Source organism: Pagrus pagrus (assembly GCF_965226575.1).
Source record: "Pagrus pagrus genome assembly, chromosome: 8".
In the NCBI taxonomy this organism is placed as follows: Eukaryota; Metazoa; Chordata; class Actinopteri; order Spariformes; family Sparidae; genus Pagrus; species Pagrus pagrus.
In genome coordinates, this window is record NC_140192.1 from 27,699,456 (window position 1) to 27,718,851 (window position 19,396).

The 19,396-nt window shown below is 42.0% G+C and overlaps 1 protein-coding gene across 1 annotated transcript in view; it reads left to right on the plus strand.

Annotated features, from left to right (window-relative positions):
* Positions 1 to 5,157: 5,157 nt before the first annotated feature.
* The window catches only part of LOC311261614 (transmembrane protein 132C), a 173,139-nt gene continuing 158,900 nt past the window's right edge, over positions 5,158 to 19,396 (plus strand). The window contains exon 1 of the mRNA XM_084360412.1: positions 5,158 to 6,257. Within this exon, the coding sequence (XP_084216538.1) occupies positions 6,068 to 6,257 (190 nt within the window). The 5' untranslated portion in view covers positions 5,158 to 6,067. The remainder of the gene's footprint in view (positions 6,258 to 19,396) is intronic.

Sequence of the window (19,396 nt, forward strand, 5' to 3'; positions counted from 1 at the left end):
TGGTTAAGGTCATGGATGAAGGATACCACCCAAAAGAAGACACAAGGGACCATTCATTATGTATAACATAGGGGATAGGATGGTATGTACCCCAGGGACGTACTGAAGGTCATTGGGTGACTATGGGAACATCAAAAACACATTCTCTAGTGTGTCTCTACTGAGACATTTGGTATTCTTAATGCCTAAATATCCCACAAAAGATGTTTACAGAGTATAGAATAGCAGTTGTTTTTAGTATTCTTGACAGAAATTGTGTGCCCTTGCAGGTAAGTAAACTCATATTCCAAAGAAAAATGAAGCAAATAAAGCTTGTTGTATCTTCATGCATCTGACATTTCAGTCTTCTGTGTATTTTCAGGCTATGAAAGCTTCCAGATCTTTCTCGAGACATCAAAGCCTGGAGACCTTTCTCCAGACATCAAAGTCTTATGGCCCATCCACGGCGAGGTCTGCACATCTGATCGTCACATCTGCCAACACACAATCGCTTGTATTCTTGCCCCCAAGATATCTCTTTACATCTTGCCTACCTGTTTTTAAAACTCCTGAATTTCCAAAGAGGAAGACGGATGGTGTGTGAGTTTTCGCTGCAGCCAATGGGCCTGTAATTTAACCTGGGAAATGGACTTACCATGTGTACAACTCAGAGGGGTTCAGCGACTCTTTTTTAATGACTTGCAGCAACAGACGATGTAACCTAAGCCACTCCGGCTCTGCTGGTGCTCTCTCTGACTTCCAGCAGCTGAATGGACCTCAGTGTAGCGTGGGCTTCAAGGGATTTGTCTGACTGTCGGGCTCTAGACGAGCTGCTTTTGGATGTCGACCAGCCTTTGTGTGAGTGATGTTGCAGCCCTCCATTACAGCAAGGGAAGTGACTGCTCTACATCAACACTTTTGTCCCCCCACCTCTAATGCTTTTTGCAGCTGTAGAGTGCATTTGTCTCCGCAACTGCACACATTCAGGAGGAAGCAAAAGCCTGGTGCCGTAAGGAGAAAATGGGAGCTCCAAGTCAACCAGAAAGGAAGAAAGCGTGTAACTCTGGTCAAAGTGATTTCAGATACACTCTTACCGTGCAAACATCTTCACAAAAAACTGGAGTAGTATCAATACCCATAACTTCATCAGATGCCCCACACAAATCTAGCTTGTACAAATCTAGCTTGTGATACTACTTTTAGGCCACGATTTATGTACTTTAGTTTATTAGAACAGGTTTTTTTGCTTTAGGTGCAACCAGTGTGTGGTCAGACCATACGTTTATATCTCCACAAAAAGTATAGTTATTGCACACGCACAATTATAGTTCCCAACAATGAAAATGATCATGATGTCACAACCCAGTCACCAGAATAAATGTTTGCATTGTACGTTTCTGCAAATCCACAGATACATTCCAACTTTACCTTTCTTCATGATGCAGCTTTATGTCTCTTTAGGTTTAATTTTCCATTATATGTCATGAGACTGCTGTGCTTATGCTCAGGATAGGTTTAGGTACAAATACCCTGGCCAGTCGCCAGGATGTAATGTCAGCAGTTAACGGTGGGATTGTTATTACAAGCCAACTTGTAAACCACAGTTGGAGTCACACCACTGGATATTTCAGAGGTGGCAAAAGTCCACACATTCTTTACTCAAGTAGATGTACATATACTTCAAGTATAGGCTCTGAGATGTACTTGTGCAAAGACTATTAAACTTAAAGGTCCTATTTGTAAGAAAAGTCGATCGAAAGTTGATGAACCCATCAAATACTGACACTTTGGGATTGTAGGTCGGGTCAGCTGTCACCCCAGAGTGACATTTTTTGATGAGTTAGGACTGAGACTGAAAAAATCAACTTTTCTTGCAAGTAGGACCTTTTTTAAGTAGAATCAGTAGGATTTATCCAAGCTGTTCGTAAACACACCAGAAAGATAGCTGATTGTTGAGTTTTGACATCAAATACCAACATTTTAGGCTGTAAAAGGATTGTGAATAATCAATAATTCACGCTCAGATGCATTAAAACTAAAGTAACAAGCCTGTTTTGAAAATGTAAGGGGTAGAAAGTGCAGATATATGCCAAAACATGATGTTTTCCAAACTCTAACCAAGTGTTTTTTGTGCCTAAACCTAAACAGAGAATAAGCACAGTGTTGTGACGGGACAGAAATGGAACCATCATCCTAAAGAAACATAAAGATAAAGAAATGTGCCATTTTAACTTATCTGTGGTTTGGCAGAAACGTATTTAGCTAACATTCATTCTGGTGATTGGGTTCAGAAAAGATCATGTTTTGGCTTAAAATACCTGTTTTGGTTGTGACAGACAGATACGGCTGGAGATGTGCAGAGGTCTTGTTATGACACCTAGTTTTGTCACCACCAACACAGCTGGAGAAGTACCAAGGTCTTGCTAAAAACACCTGGGTTGGTCACCTCGAACACGTCTGGAAATTGTCTTGAGGTCTCCTTGAAAATATCAAGTGGTTTCACACTTAGAAACGTTGAAACGCAGTCTCAAACTGCGGTCACTAGTTTGGCAGCCGTCTCGCCTGTAACTCCAGCTCCATCCCCTCCACCTCCTGATATTAAAGTCAGGTCATAAACATGTCATATGAATGTGATATTACGTTTTTTTTTTTTGGAAATGTTAACATGGTAAGTAGCCTATGACATGTGCAGATGCTTAACGAATCTGTGGTTTGCAGAAACATTCACTGCCAACATTTTATCCTGGCGTCTGGGCTGGATGTCAATTTGTTGGTGCATAATTTGTGATTAATAAACACTGCCTTGTAAAATCACACCGAGCAGTAATTATATTCATTACATCTCAGAAAAGCATGATTATCTTTCTCACAATCGAAAATACAAACCAAAGTAATGTTAGGTCCTTACCTCACACTGATCACAGCAGGAGCAGCGACACTCATAAAAAGATGATTAGACTGGTGGGTGACTCATCTGATATTTCTGTATTTAGTGTTCATGAATCTGTCTTTATCTTTCCCTCACAACACCATCTGGCCTGCACGGGAAAAAATCTGCTGTGTGGTTTACGGTTTAATCAGTTAACAGATTACAGTAACAAACCGTATTTCATATCATTTTCTGTGCTGAAATTGTTTCAGGTTGTTGATGAATTCATCAGCAGCAACAATTACATTTTAGAGTCCCGACGAATCATGTCCAACTAAGAAACTGCAAACATGACCACAGTCACAATGTTAAGTCATGTATGAAGTTGCACCAGAGCTTAAATAGTCACAGACTTTGATGAATCATTACCTGGAATACATGTTTGTTGGACAACATCACCATGTGAAAAGAGCATGTAATCTTCAGGTAGTCTGCTTGAACATACATACTGTAGGCATGCTGAGTTCTCTATGCATGCCACACATCAAGACATCAAGTCAGTTGGTCTCAAGTCTCAAGCAAGTCCTAAGTCATCTTTCTCAGTTAAGACAAGTCAAGTCACTTCACCAAGATACTGCAGTCGTACTGCCAGTATCCAGTTTGTACACAGAGAACAAGGTATTAGTGCCTCTCTTATAATATAATTGGCCAATTCAGCTAACCTGTTCAAAAAGTATGACAATAAATTGACTCTGTGTTATAATTATTAAAAATGTGTGTAATGCAAATGTAATCAAACAAAAACAAATGACTTTATAAAAGCTCATTACCTCCACCGAGGAGGTTATGTTTTGGTTGATTTGTCAGCAGAATTACACAAAAACGATTGCAGGAGGATGGGTGCTGGCCCAGAATAGACTCCATTAACTTTCCGTGTGGATCTGGATAAAGGGACAGATCCAGGGATTTTCCATCCCACTTGATTTAACATTGTGAGATTGGGTGTTGAGCATTTTCCTTTATTCTGAGAATAATGCACAGATCTTGATGAAATAAAATCAGATGTATTTAGGTGGCTGGTAGGAGTGAGTGCAATTTGATGCGAATCCAACTGAAAATCTACACCTAGTGTCTTTAAATATGTTTGATTTGATACTGTGATATTGGGTTAGGCTCGATTGAATTAAAGGGGTCTGTTGGGCCCTGGCTGAGCGCTCGACTTCGCTCCATTCTAGTTGATTTCTTGCTGCTGTGAGTGTTGTTTACTGTCTGTTTGCAGTTAGCAATCCTCTTCCTCCTCTCTACATCACCACACTTGCACGACTCCTTTCTTTTTTTCGAGGCAGCTCTCTTTGCCTCTTTCTTTTCTTCAAGTGTTTGTCTTCGCTTGGTGTGTTTGGTAGTAAAAGCCTTCACCTGGAGTGCTGGAATTGGTCAGTTTCCCTGTGGCACAATTGCCGGTAAACAGGAGGATCCTGCTCTCTGCGCGTTCCCCGAGCAGACAGAACCACCTCTTCTCTGTCCTGATTGGATAAAGTGGGCAGGGATAGAAGAATTTTTCTTTTCTCTTTTACTGCATGAGCAGGGGGAGGAGAGACACGTGTTACAGACTAAACACACTGTTGGAATATTGAGCTATTTAACGTTAATTGTAATAAAAAAGCTTACAGCTGCTTTAATTTCTTCTCTATCAGAAACAGTCTCTCCCCATCACTTTTAAACAGTGAAATACTTACAGCCAGACTGAAAAAAAAAACCCCAAAAACCTGAAAACATTAAAGAAACATGGACAGGTCATGCCAGTCATCATCTTCCTGTCTGCAAGTCCAAGTCACAACGGCTCAAGTCCACATCTCTGGTTCGTGCTGGGACTGAGCACATGCAGAGCACGTCCCTCATGGCCCTCATAAGTTTGGGAAGTAAAGTGAATAAATGTATGGAGTAGTTTCAGTAGAAATGGTGTGAAAAAATACAACAGGGACACTAGAACCTCACCGCTGAGCACCGCAGCCATGACAGATCATACTGTAGTGAATCCCTCACAGGGTGACCCTGCAGAGAGTTGGAGATTTCTTTCAATCTCTTTAATAACTGATCTCTGATTGCATCTTTATTAGAGTGTCCTCCTCAGAATCCATTTTCTGTCCTCCACCTCCACATGCGAGCTGCTCCGTTCAGTTCAGTACAGATGCCACAAGGGGTCAGTAGTGCCTGCCAAGTAGCGCAATCATGCGATCAATTGGGCATGTCCGAGCACAACTTTTAAAGTCATGCTTTTTGTCCACAGAGGCCAACGGTGTCTGTGGGAGCTATCAGGCATTTGCACAGAAGGTACAGATATGAGTTTGGAGAAAAAAAGGCGCGTCGACAGTCCGATTTGAAAACGAGCTGTACTTCACGGAGATGCGTTCGGTTTGAATGAGAGTCGGTCAAAGTGTTCGCTGTGAATGCTCACGTTAATTCTCACCACTACCTGTGAAGATGGTGCGCTGCCGGTGCGCCGGGCGCCTCCCGACGCGCGCCACTGTCACTTCTTGTCGCTTTCTTCGCGTCTGCTTTCCTCGACGCGCATTGGACGGCTGACAATGCGTAAGCTCCTCTGATACTGTAGCCCACAACCTGTCTACATAAACATCGGAAGATGACGGCGTGAAACCGGACATCGGCAAAATGTTTGAAGCACTCGGTGCCAAAGTGTAATTAGAAGTGGCAGCTGGACGCTCGGCTCCGGGACCAGAGCCGTGCGCGCAGGAGTTACATCCAGGACTTCACGAAAGGTCGCCCGGGTGTGGATGTATGCTGACACAAGCTGCAATTTGAACTACTTTTATGTATTTATCATACGTGATGCCGGGCTGGAACTGCTCCTATTCGTCCCCAAGTGTCGGACTCCACACACCTCACAGCTGCCAACTTCAGGAGTGATGCGGAGGACACAAACTGACCGACAAGGAAAGAGGGACTGAAAACGTTTTCATTTGGGAGAAAACACTTTTTTGGAGCTCACTGAGAGAGTGATTTTGGAAGATGCACCGCAACAGACGTTTCACTCCCGCTTTACGCATTTTCTCGTGAGCGTCTCCTCTCCAAGAAATGCCTCAAAGAGTCACGCAAAGCTGCGCGCAAGTTCCCTCTCTGCAAGTGTTGAATTTCCCGGAGGAAATCAGCCAAATAGGACATTAGAGAAAAAGCTTTCAGCAGGGTTTTTTTTTTAACTGGATGAGGCATGACATTTTTCTCAGCAAAGTTGCTGTCTCACATTTTGCAAACGATGCTGCAAAAAGGATTCTTCTCTTTAATCTGAGCTTCTCTCGCTTCTGTATCATTTCCGGGGATTCTTGTTTTATGAAAGCAGACAGAAACATGTTGCATATCCTCGCGCTTCAGTCGGTGGTGTTACTTTTCGGAGGTAAGCACAATTTTTTTTTTTACCCTGTCTGCCCATGTGTCTACTAGTCCACCGCTTCAACTGAGGAACTGTGTTTTTCTAATATGCAGCCAAACATGAACAAGTTGGATATAAACTGTGGCCAACATGTAGAAGCAGTTGGTCCCATGAGCCAGGTGAAAGGAACAAATCCTACCTGAGGAACCTGAGCCACTGCTGTGAGGGTCAGGCTGCTTTCACAAAAACACAGGTCATACAGTGTTGTTTTGATTGGTGTCTAATTAAGGCACACTCTAAGCCAGTGATTACAGTTTCTATGTGTTCAGTTATGTATTATGAAGGGCCCACTGCAGCCAGTGATGAGAGGCTTTGCACCTGTGCAGCAGCTCTGGCTTTAAATAACATTTACACCATGAATATTTCAGGGTGACAGCGAGTCTCATGTGCAACAGAAGCATCGGGAGCTTTGTTACCTCTCGTCTTGAAAATTCATCTCAAAGTCCATAATTATTTTATTGGAAAAGTTGCAGAGATGTGCTGATGTGGGAGAGCGTCACAGCGGACAGTCACTGCATGCTGTGAACAGATACCTGTTTTTTTTTCCCTTTCTCTCTCTATCTATCTCCATTCTTGCTGAAACACTTATAATGTAAATGACATTTTCTATGCACACGGCATGGCATCAGTCATTCAGCGCCACAGGGAGGAGAGCAGCATTTACTTCGACTGCCCTGCAGCCAGAACGTGCAGGACTGATGGCAGCTAGTGATCTGGCTAATGAACCCCCTCTGTCTTCTGGAGAGAGAGTTTAACCTAAATTGTATTTGGAAAATGTGTCCTGTTCGGTGTCGTAGGACTGCAGCTATCAGTGTTGATAAATTCTCGATAAATGGATTAGCTGTTTGGTGTCAGAAAAGGGTGAAAATGTGGATTCAGTGTTCCTAAAGCCCAAGATGTCTTGTTTTGTCCACAATCCAAAGATAATCAGTTTGCTGTCATAGAGGAGGAAAGAAAACAGAACATATTCACATTTAAAAAGCTGGAAAAAAATCATTTTGACTTGTTTTTCTTAAAAAATGACTGATGAAAACTGATTAAGCGATTATTAAAATCCTTAATAATTGACAGCTAATTTATTAATGGTTGCAGCTCTGCCCAATTATGAATTTTTGCTCCCGACCTGGCTTCAGCAGCCGTCCATCTTGTCAAACAGACTGAACTTTTCCTTAAGTTAACACAAATATTTGTCCAGCTTTGCAGCAGCGAATCCTCAAATGAATATCAACCCCGATGCAAAACATGTTGCTCATCCAGTGACTGAGCCTTATCTGCATTTTATTTTACCTTGAGACTGGGAATCACTGTGTAATTGTACTCGCAGCCAATTATGTATCATTTATAATAGAATAAAAGAAACACGTAGTGATTCCCGACAGAATTAAAGGTCAAGCATTTCCAGAGAGTCGACGCCAAACACTCAAACTGCATCTCGCACGCACGCCTTGAAAATGCTTCTCCCAGCTGCGAGGACGACTCTTGTTTGACAGCGCCTCGATTACAAGAGCTGACTCACTGGCTTGAAGTGAGTGTAATGATGTTTGCCATATGCCAAGTCCTTCTCAGTAACCATACACAGTGTGATACTAATTGAGCATTGTGTGTCATAAAGCTGCAGGACACAGCTCCTCACTGTGAATAGTGATGAAAATTGATAACACACTCCAGGAAATGAGAGGATCAGATCTATGATAGAAAAATGCCTGCACAGCATAATGAATTCATAATTGCGGCGGGAAGTCGTCTTGTACTCTGGTGTAATTGTGGCTGTAGCCTTTGTTAGGAAAAAGCAGAAATATTATCAGGGCAGAAAATTACTAGACCTAAAATATTGTCTAAAATCTACTGAATAAAATGTAATTTTTGCTGAAGTAAAGATAAAGACCAGAGGTCTTTTTCAGTGTTCAGAGAACCAGCCTTATTCCGCTCATTTTAGAAAGGCTGTCCGCGCTATTAATTGAAGCCTCAAGGTGTGTTCCAGTGAGACACCTCGGTGGGATTCCTGCGAGGAATATCCAATCTTCCCTCCCTTCGTCTTATCCTTGAGCTTAACAAGATCCAAAAGGGGATCAAGCAAGGATAGCCTTCAGTCTACATCTTTAAGTACTAAGCACATAGCCCATGCTGTCTCTTGTCTCCTGTCCTCATGCCTCTATATCCCTCTCAAGGGATTCGGCTTGTCCTGTAGGATATTTTTCTTTGGAACACCAACATTTTATTAACCCTGCAGAGATTCGGAGGCTCTCTCCCAGCGGAGAGTTTTTATCTGTAATTGTCTTCAGAAAGATCCACTGCTGTGGTCCCGCACCCGATTGCTGTGGCACGCATCCAGCTCCTCTTCTTTTTGCCCCTGGCAGTCCTTTAAGTCTAAGGACTCATGTCCTTGAGCAAGCAAGGACCAAGAAATGAGAGAGAGGGGTGACATGCTGCGTGCACTGAAAATGTTGTTAAAACTTAATGGAAAAGGAAAATATGACTCAAATCAATGGACGACAAAGTGGACAAATAAGCTTGTCTGTATTAATTTAAAGTGGCTTTTTAAATGCTTCTTAAAATGGGTGATAAAGGTGTTTTTTTTGCATCCTGTCATTTGACTGTGTCTCCTTGGTTTAGGCTGTACAACGTCAAATTAAATTGAATCAGCTGGACATTTAGACAGAATTAAAGACAATCACAAGTTCACCACAGGGGCCTGATTTCATCAACATTATTCTGTCATGGTGTTTTATTGCTCCGGAAAATTTGAAGTCCAAATCGAGGAAATCTCATTGGGAATGACTAATCCTACATTCTGTTTGAAATGTTTGACAGCTCACAGTTCTTCCTGTATCAGGAGCACATGGTCACTATATGTGTTAATTGAGCTTGCGCTGGATGAAGAACTGTAATTTTGTCTAAAATCTTTTTTCAAAGATGTAATTTTGCTAAAGTGAAGAGAGAGACTGGAGGTCTTTTTCTGTTTTCAGAGAACCGGCTGCATTCCTCACATTTTAAAAAGGCCGTCCTCTCTGTTAATTGAAGCCGCTGGGTGTGATTCCTGAGAGGAATATCCAATCCAAACATCCAAATGTGTCTGTTTGCATCCTGTCATACAACTGTTTCTTTGGTTTAGGTTGAACAATGTTAATTTGAATTTAGAATGTTTAACCAAAGAGGCCAGCTTTCATCAACATCCCAGTGATTATTTTTGCTCTGGAAGATTTAAAATCCAAATCCAGGAAACCCTAAGAACTACTAATCCTAAATTCTGTTTCAAACCTTTGACAGCTCATCAACTATACCTGTATCAGGAGTTAAATGAGTCTCTGTGTTAAGTGAGCCTGCATTGAATAAAGACCTGTAAAATTGCCTGGAATCTGCTGAATAAAATGACAATTTGCTAAAGTCAAGATAAGGACTGTTCCAGTGAGAGACCTCGCTGGGACTCCTCCAATATCCAAATGTGTTTGTTGCATCCTGCCGATTGTGTCTTCAGTTTAGGTTGTACAGCCTCAACCTCAGACTGATACTGATACTTGATTTTTGGGGTCGATGTTAATATTATGGAGTAAAATATTCAGTTATATCAATATATTGGCTGATACATGCACATCTTGTGCAATGATTCTTCAAATGTAGTTATCAAACACTTGAGTAGCGGATATAAGAAACAGAAGTAGGATATTTAACAGTTCAACAACACAATATCAGCTGATATTATCAGCCAACCGAAATATCGTTCGGGCTCTAATCACTAGTCAAACAAAGAGGCCTGATTTCATCAACAGTTCAGTGATTACTTCTATTTTTGTCTCCACTCCTCCTCGCAGTGTTTAATTGCACTGGAAGACTTTAAATCCAGGAAATGTCACCAGGAAGTTCAACATTTGACAACACATCAGTTCTGCTTGTATCAGGAGTTAAATGAGTCTCAGTGTTAAGTGAGCTTGCGTTTGATGAAAACTTGTAAAGTCATTTTGCTGGTTTGCTGTTGGTAACTTGGCTCTGGTGTTTATTTACAGATGAGAGGACATGAATAGAACAGAAGAAATCCCTGGCTTGCTTGCTTGCTGGTATTTTTCATCAAGGCTATCTTACAGCTGTGCTTTGAGCTCTCTGTGGTGCACGTCTGAGATCTGTGACGGAGGACACTGATAAAAAGAGGCAGGATTTCTCCTTCTTCCAAATGTAGTTTGGCACGGCTGAGGTGATTTCTGTAGTTCCTCTTCACGGAAGGGGAAAGGAAAAGAAAACCGCAGCTCAGCGCAGGCTGAGAGCAAATCTCTCTGCTGTATAATTACCAACCATGACAAATGATTTACGCTCAACCTTTACACTATACGTTTGTGCGTCAAACTGAGCACCTTTGTTTGTTTAATGACCACTTTATGAAACACACTGAGTAGGTGGACTCTCTTGTTCTGCACTTTTATGCTCATTATACTTAAAGTGTGTGTGGGAGGCTTACATTGTAGCTTTCCAATCACTGAGTCAAAAGCGGGTTTTTTCCCCCATAAATCCTCATATTCATCAGTGTAATGTCCTATAATATTTCCACAAAGCACATCTGCCCCGTGTTAATTGGCTCTTTATAACTGCCGTGATCTCACTTTCCATTTAATCAAATTTCATGATTAGGGAAGGTGAGTGAAGGAAATCTGTGTAAAAGCTTTAAAGGAAGGGGTTGTAAATGTGGGTGCCTGAGGAGGCGGGTCATTGTAATAATTGACAAACATGCTGATGCAGTGTTTGTGTGTTCTCTCATCAGTGGATAGTTGTGTCTGAACGAAGGACTTCCTCTCCATAAATCTTGCGAGAGGTTCACAGCCTCACTGTGTGCTCCAACAGAGGAAAGCACAGAAGACAAGGAACAATTCGCACTTTAATGGAAAGAAATTTCAGTAAATTTCTATTTAAAGGGTAACTCCACCCATTTTACACAATAAAGTGTGTTTACAGGACTTGGGGAGTACTACTGCATATGTGGAAAAGTAGTATAAACCCTGTTGTGGCTCCAGAGCAAGCTGCATGTAATCTGATAAATTTCCTCCTGTGATGTCATTCAGTGGCTAAGTTGAATTGTGGGTAATGTAGGCACCAGGTTTTGAAAAGGAAGAAGAATGTGTGTAATAAAAAAGTTTTGATCATTTGTTTTTAAACAGTCCATAATGAGTCCAGCAGTGTTACAGGGGTGCAGTGCCAGACAAAAGGACTGCTTTTCAAAAATCTTGACCTGATGATGGCGCTAGCACTAGTTGAAAAGTCATGGGACTGCCCACATTGCTGCAGTTCATGGTCTGTGCACCACAAATGTGTGTACCAAATTGAATTTCAATCCATACAATAGTTGACATGTTTCACTCAAAATCACAAATGTCAACCTCACTGTTGGACTGGATGAAAAGTCCTCTGGGGACCATAAATGTCTGTACCAAATATAATTTGTAATCCAGCCAGTTGTTGTGGAGACATTTCAGTCAGAAGAATCACATCAGTCATTTGCATTCATCCCCTGGACACTATGAATGCCTGTGCTGAGACCAAAGCGCCACTGCTGCTGACATGTCGGAGCCATCGGTGAGAGTCAGTGGCTCTTGTTTTTGCAGTGTGTCCCTCACCGTTGGCAGTAGTTGCTCCTTATCAGTGGTTTTCCAGCCGACTGAGCGTACTGAATTTGTGGCGAAGCCCGTCAGTGAGAGAAATCACTCTGATTGGCTGTTCAGCTAACCGAATGCACAAGAAGCGAAGCAGAAAAAAAGGAAAAGCCTTTTCCATCCTGTGAGGGGTTCATTGCACGGGTGAAATATAATCTTGACTAAAATATAAGATGCAGAGTACTCCTGAAGTTTCCAAAGAGCACCTGGATGTGATCACCAGAAAGAGTGCTTCCACTCCATTTTCCTCAAGAAAGGAAAAGCCCTTTGAGCCTGTTTATACTGTACTTTATCGCTGTTTCAGTGCACTTTGCCGGTGCCAAATTTTTATCAGACATGTTCTTAAGGTGTCCATATTAATGAGAGTGGTGTAAATTGCTTTATCATAATATTTTTATGATATCAGCAGTCCTGACTCTTCTGGTTTCCCTTTATGAATGGTGAAAACAGAGTAGCACCACCGGGTGGTATGGAGAGTCATGTAGGTGCAGAAAGTAAGAACTAGTTGGCCGTCAGCTGTAGTCTTTGTGGTGTGTTCAAATGCAGCTTTTTGGCCGACACATGCAATGTGAGGCGCTTTGATGCCAGCTTAAAAAAACATTAAAACATTAACTAAGATGTCACGAAACCGATCTGATCTAAGTTTCCCAAGAAGTATTTTGAGCAGAATGAAGAAAATCTTGTTTTTATTTTGAAGACTGATGAACAGAAATAAAAAAAAATTCTACTGCTCAAGAGCTATCAGACATGCAGTAAGCCACAGCGGCAGTTCTTTGGTTGCCTGTTGAAGTGACCACCTCCTGTGGTCACATTAGGGCAGTGGTACTTTATGCCAAAGGACGTAATATTTCTACAGCACAGTAACTGATGCTAAGACCTTGCTCTCTGAGAAAAGAGTAGAGACTGAGATGCAGTTCATTAGTAATGCTTCCAGCTCTTAAACATATGCCTTGATGGCATATAACAAACTATGCAAAATTATTTCAGCCAACAATTTTAAGGCTGCAGAGAAAAGCAAGATCTCCCATCACAACAATATTCCTGCCGATAACGTCCCCAGAAAATCCTTCTGCCTTTACTGTCTTAATATTGCAACCTATTTCTTTACTGTAAATTTAAACATTTTTATTCCGAAAGATATATTAGCACTGTTTACTGAAATGTAAAAGCTATTGAATCATTGGATATTTCAAATAAAAAAACCCCCAAAAGACTAAGAAAGCGGATTATGTTTTTATTACTTTAATACATTAATAAATGTCATTAGCCCCGGAGCTTTCTTTGGAAACAGAAAGAAACGGAAAGTGCAAAGACAGCAGACCACAATATTACATATTTATGTAATATATCCTGCATTAAGACTTAAACAATATGAATCCACCCGAGAAACTTTATTTCCTTGTAACTGGGTCTTCTCTTCACGCACGGATGTGAATAGGAGAAAAAATAACATCAGCATTTGTGCTAAATTCTGTACACAGAATTATCTGCGCGGGTATATTTTCTCCTCTTCCCAGCCGGTTATAGCTTTTCATATGCTGTTCCTCAGCTGAGTCTTGCTTCCTTGCTGTCAGCAGAGATGAATTCATAACTCCAGTTGGTTATGCATTTTTGATTTGAGTAATCACAGGCAGGTGGCTGGACAAAAGGCTGTCACTACATCTGAGAGAGCGGAGCACTTGGTTGTGCGCGGAGCTGTCGCTGTCTATCAGAGGCATCAGAGCCTAATGCATTAGAGGCAATGATCTGACAGGTACATATTGTCAGGGCCCATTGACTTCTTTGTGGTGTGGCTGATTGATTGTCGAGATTATGTTAAAATGGGAGTCGCGCACCTCTTTGTGATTCAGAGTGGTGTGCTCATGCAGTAGAATGCTGAGCAGCAGCCTTAAAACTACCATTGAATTTTAATTTCAAAATATATTAGTTTTATCCCTCGAGCGGTCCGTTCTGTTTGTGAATAATCACTATTGTCTGCGGTGGCCGGAACAAGAGCGAAGAGTTTGTTGTGTCCTCTCATCTGTGACGGCAAACCAAAGCACAGCTGCATGAAGAATGAATTATGATAGGTGGAAAGGTGCCTCTGACACAGCACATTTTATAATGTGAATCAAAAAGCATTAGCCTAATATAAACTCATTTGGATGTAGAAAGAAATCACTGTTTGAATCAACATATTTATTGCAAGGGGAGCAGCTGTGGGGCAACATCAGCATGACATCACAGACTGATAGCTCAGCTCTGTGGAGGCTCACTTCCACTGGCTGGTTCTAATACTTGCTTTTACCCACTTAACCATTACAACCACATTAATGATGATATTTATCAAACATTTCATTGGGTTAAAGGAGACTTTTTATGTCATGGTTTGGGTTTTGGTTTAGTTATTGTTTCCTGTTTTATTTTGGAAGGTTCAACCTCTATCTCTTGTTTTCCCTCCCTTGTGGTTGTCTGGATTAGTTTCACCTGCCCCTTGGCCTCTTGTGTATTTAAGTCCTTGTCTGTCCCTCTGTTTATGTAAGTTCATCTGTTCTGTTTCCCCACATCAGTCTTGCGTCCTCTGTTTTGTTCCCAGTGTGTCTGTGTTGCTCCTTAATGTTTTTTTGCCCCTGTCTGACTTTGTTAGTTTTGTTGCTTGCTTTTTGGACTTTAGATTTTAGACACCAGCTTAATTTTTAAAGCTTGCTTTTTGTTTTCAACCTGCCTGCCTTTGTGTGTCTTGCTGTTTTTTTTATATACAGTATCTTCTTGTGCATGTAAAAGATCTTGAAACTTAAAAAGTGCATATCAACCGAAGCTCCTCAGTAGTCCCGCCTTTAATTCTGTGACTTTGTTACATCAGACTAGTCATCATGTCACACATTTGCATAATTTATTCCTAGCGGCTTTTTTGGCACGTATTGATTCAGCACAGCTGCTCTGTTGTTGCTAGCAGTGCTGGCTCAGGTGTGTGTGAGCTGACCAATCAGAGCAGACTGGGTATTCGGGAGGGGGGCCTCCTCCAATATCAGCTGCCATCAAAGCAAGTTACTTCAAATTATACTCACTCCACTCAAATGTACGGCACTAATTATGAGATGGGTGATGTTTCTTTTGCTCGTTTGATTTTAAAGCCAATACTCAACAGAAATACCTCCACAGAATAATCATTTGTTCATTAACTACAACTCAGTTAAATGTAAATGGCCTGACGTGCACTTTGACCAGTAGTAAGATGGTGCTTGATGTAATTGTAATGCCAGTGTATGTGTGCGTCCCCCAATCAGTCCTGACACAATCACCGGTTCCTAATCAGTGTGAAAGTAATGGCCACCTCGGAGTACAATCAGTGTACAAGTTAGTCTAGCAGGAGTGGCTCTAACTTAATGAACTCCCTCGAGTGAACTCACTGACTCAGCGTGATTGTGTTCATAGACAAAGAGCACAAAAGTCCTCCTTTGCACATTGACTTTCTGGAGCCAAAAAGCATCGTCCTGATATTGATTCACCCAGATCTCTAACTACACGTGTAGCAATGACATGTTTTCATGCTGTCATCTTGCCCTTGCTGTCCAGCAGCCTCCAGTCCTCAGTTTTTGGCAGCCTGGAGTCTTCACGCTGCTTTGTTTCTCTCATGCTAGGGGACAGTGAGCTGATGACGAGGGAGGATTAGATTTGTCCAGTCACAACGTAGACAGTGTGGCAATAGTGAGTCATTGGGCCTGTGGTGCTCAGTGGTGTCGCCCTAGGCCGGGAGGGGCAGCGCTGGCAGCTAGCACATCCTGCCACAGCTCGCTCTGAACTGCTATCAGCTCCTGCAGATTCTCTTCCTAACCCAGAGGCCCTCAATTTCACACAAATTGGAAAGAGAAGCACCACGCTGAGACAGAATGACCCCAATGATAATGAAGGGTTAGCCTCAAAAATATTACAGTTTCATTCAAATTGGGAATAAAATCGTTTAAGAATGTTAATGCAACGCTGAATGCTCTATTCCCAACCTGCTGGGAATTAAAATTTGGATTAGCTACCATTTCTATTAGCCATGCTAGTGCTATGACTGTATGGATGTTGGTCGGCCAGCTTCTCAGTCGGTCCACCACTCCGGCCCAGACAGAAATATCTCATCAAATTTTGTTCATTGTCCCCAAAGGATGGATCCCAAATCCTTAGGTGATCCCTCTGAGTGAAAGTTTTGGATGGATGGACATGAAGTTTGGTAAAGAGACTAATGTTCCCCAATTTCGATTTGGTTTATGACTAAGTCCCTGAAAACTGATCACATTCCCATCAGCCTCAGAGATACTTTTGGGGGTATTCACCAACAGTAACGTAACACAAACCCTAACCAAGCAGCTTTCTTGCCAGGCTGTGACTGTATGATAAAAGTCAGGGACGCCTGTTGCAGGACTCTGGCAGTCGACCTATAGTCTTTTAGGTATGAGGAAGGATTGCAATAGGTGCTTGCGTTTGGCCCGTGGCTCAACATTAAGTTTCAGTTCAGGCTCCCCTGAGTTAGATGCTACAAAAGTTCTAAGAGCTGAACACACAGAGACTTTTAGAATTGCCTTTCTCTCTGAACTCCTGCACAGATATATCAGTATCAAGAAAATAATTGAAGAGAACTAACTGAATATTGTTATAAAACAGTAGGAGTTTAATATAGTTTACTTACTGACATTCTCTTTAGGTGCATGCTGGCATGTGTTAGGGTAATAGTTCAGACCTAGGCTGGAGGCAGATAAATGATAATTGTGTTAAAGGTGAAGAGTGAAACCTCAGGATTAAGCTGAAGTCTATTGGCAGGCAGTGGAGGTAGGCTTGTGTCTCTACAGCAGTGACGTACACTACAGACAGTAAACCGCAGTATGGATTTGAATAATGATAAATGCATTTTGTCAGCACAGTATGGCAGTTTGTATGATCTTTAAATCCCACATGTTGAAATAAAAATATTGAGAATCTTTTGTGGGTCTGAAATGGATTTGGCAGAGTGATACACAGAGGTTTGATGGAGGTCTTGATATGATTCACTCAGAGGACACATGAACTAGCCTGAGAGTAGTGCAAACAAGCTGTTGGCAAGTGGTTCTTTGCCCTGTTGGGCTGCATTTGATTACTATTGGTGCCTTGTTTCATGCTGTTTAGTTGCATCTCAGTGAACCTCTCAGAGATTGTTTTTAGTGCATGCCTGTAATTAGATGTTCTGGGACTATGGCAACCGCTGAAATCACCACCGAGTGATGTAATCTGTGCTCCATCCTTAATTGCACATGCCATGTGTAGGATGGTTAATTTAGCCCGGAAGAATGAAGAATGTGCAAGCTTTTTGCCAGTTGATACCTTCCAAAATCAGTCCTGGCATGGCATTTTCTGTCAGTAATGTAGTATTCTGTCTGTCTTACGTCCTGTCTGAACTAACGCAAGTGTATATTGTGTTGTGCTACACTGCATTCTGGAGCTAAGCATGACTGCTTTTACAGTATCCACACAAGGAATGTGAAATCCAGTGAGATAAAGTACAGCATGATAAGGGTGAAAGACCTATTAAACAACTAAACATCATCAGCCATGTTTGGCACAAATGTCAACCTTGGACGTATCTGTGTAGGAATGCAGGAATGTTAACTGCTAACATTATATCCTGGAGACTGGGCTGGTGGTGCCTCCGTATCCAGGTCTTTATAACAGATTCATGGTCCTTGCTCCTCTTAACATTGTTTTATGTAGTTGTTGCTACGATCATGGATGGAGAGGCTCCAGCTTTCCACGAAAAACAGGCAGTTTTAAACAGCGGGAAATGTCCCCATGTCTCCTAAAAAAAAAACACCTGCTTTTGACACCACAGGAACACCAAGAAATATCCCCAGGTGTCCTGAAAAAACGCCTGGAAACATCCTGAGGTGTCCTGAAAAAACACCTGATTTTGTCACCACAGAAACGCCTGGACATGTCCCCAGGATTCTTATAAATGCTCACTGGTGTGACTCGAACTGCAGTCGGCCATATGGCGCCCTTGCTGCCTTCTAATAACGCAGCCTTTGTCCCCTCCACCGCCCGTTGTGACAGTCAGCTATTAAGCATATAATGTGAACCTGGTATGCCACATTTGCTACAAATGTCAACCTTAGACGTATCTGTGGTTTGCAGAAACGTTAAAGGATAAGTACCGTTTTTTACAACCTGGACCTTATTTCTGGCAAAACATATGGTCATTTACTCACCCAGATAACTTTGGTGTCATTCGGCGTCGTTCGGACGAAATTAGATCCAGTGTAGCGGCGATATATCCATATAATGGGAGAGACGGGGCAGCGACACACAGCCTCTATATAACGCATTATCTGCCACGAAACTAGTTAATTTCATCAATATTTTGTTATGAAATGCTAGCGCTATTCCCCTCTGAGTCCGGGCTCAGCCGTTATCAACATCCGGGGTCAAACTAGCAGTAGCAGCTACAGGTAAACAAACCGCGCTGTCGCGGGTGCGCGCGCAGCTCAGAGACGACATCTTCCAGGTCAGAGGTAGTAGATCAGCCTACAGACCCCGGATGTTGACAATAGACGAGCCCGGACTCAGAGGCTAATAGCGCTAGCATTTCATAACAAAATATTGATGAAATGAACTAGTTTCGTGGCAGATAATGCGTTATATAGAGGCTGTGTGTCGCTACCCCGTCTCTCCCATTATATGGATATATCGCTGCTACACTGGATCTGATTTCGTCCGAATGACGCCGAATGACACCAAAGTTATCTGGGTGAGTAAATGACCATATGTTTTGCCAGAAATAAGGTCCAGGTTGTAAAAAACGGTACTTATCCTTTAAGTGTTAACAGTATATCCCGGCCTTGGGGCTGAGATTTTGTGTGAATGAGAAATATGTTTGGGAATAAAGTGTGAGCTGACCGGCAGAGAGAGGTGGGCTGATCTGTATGACAGCAGCCTGCTGCGAATGAAGACGGATGAGAAGTGAAGAATCACTCTGTGTTCCTGTGATATGGCACAGTAAACATCAGCTCACCTCTGAGACAAACACTGAAAACAGTACAGTTCAGTCCAGGTCATCTCACACAAAAGCATACCAAGTACATAAAACCTTAAAGTGTAGGATGTAGAAGAACTCTATCAATTATTTGATAAGAGATCGGGAGGCTTACACAATTTCACAGAGGGAACAGGGAGGTGAACTTGTGATTTATTTTTGGTGTATCTCCTCATGTTGTAGGAAATAGACCTGTGCTGTAACAACTGGGCAGCAACGATACAGAGTGTAACGACTCAGAGTTTAATCATGTTGATGGTGTGTATCCATGTTTTTCACACACTCTGCTTCGAGACTCCCCTACATGTGTATTTTATAAACACCGATTCAAATGACTGAATAAAAGCCACACAAATCAAACTATCCTAACCTGCTCAGGGGGGCTGTTTATCTACCTCATCACGTTTATATAACCTGCTCTGATTACTGCTAATTTGAACCCC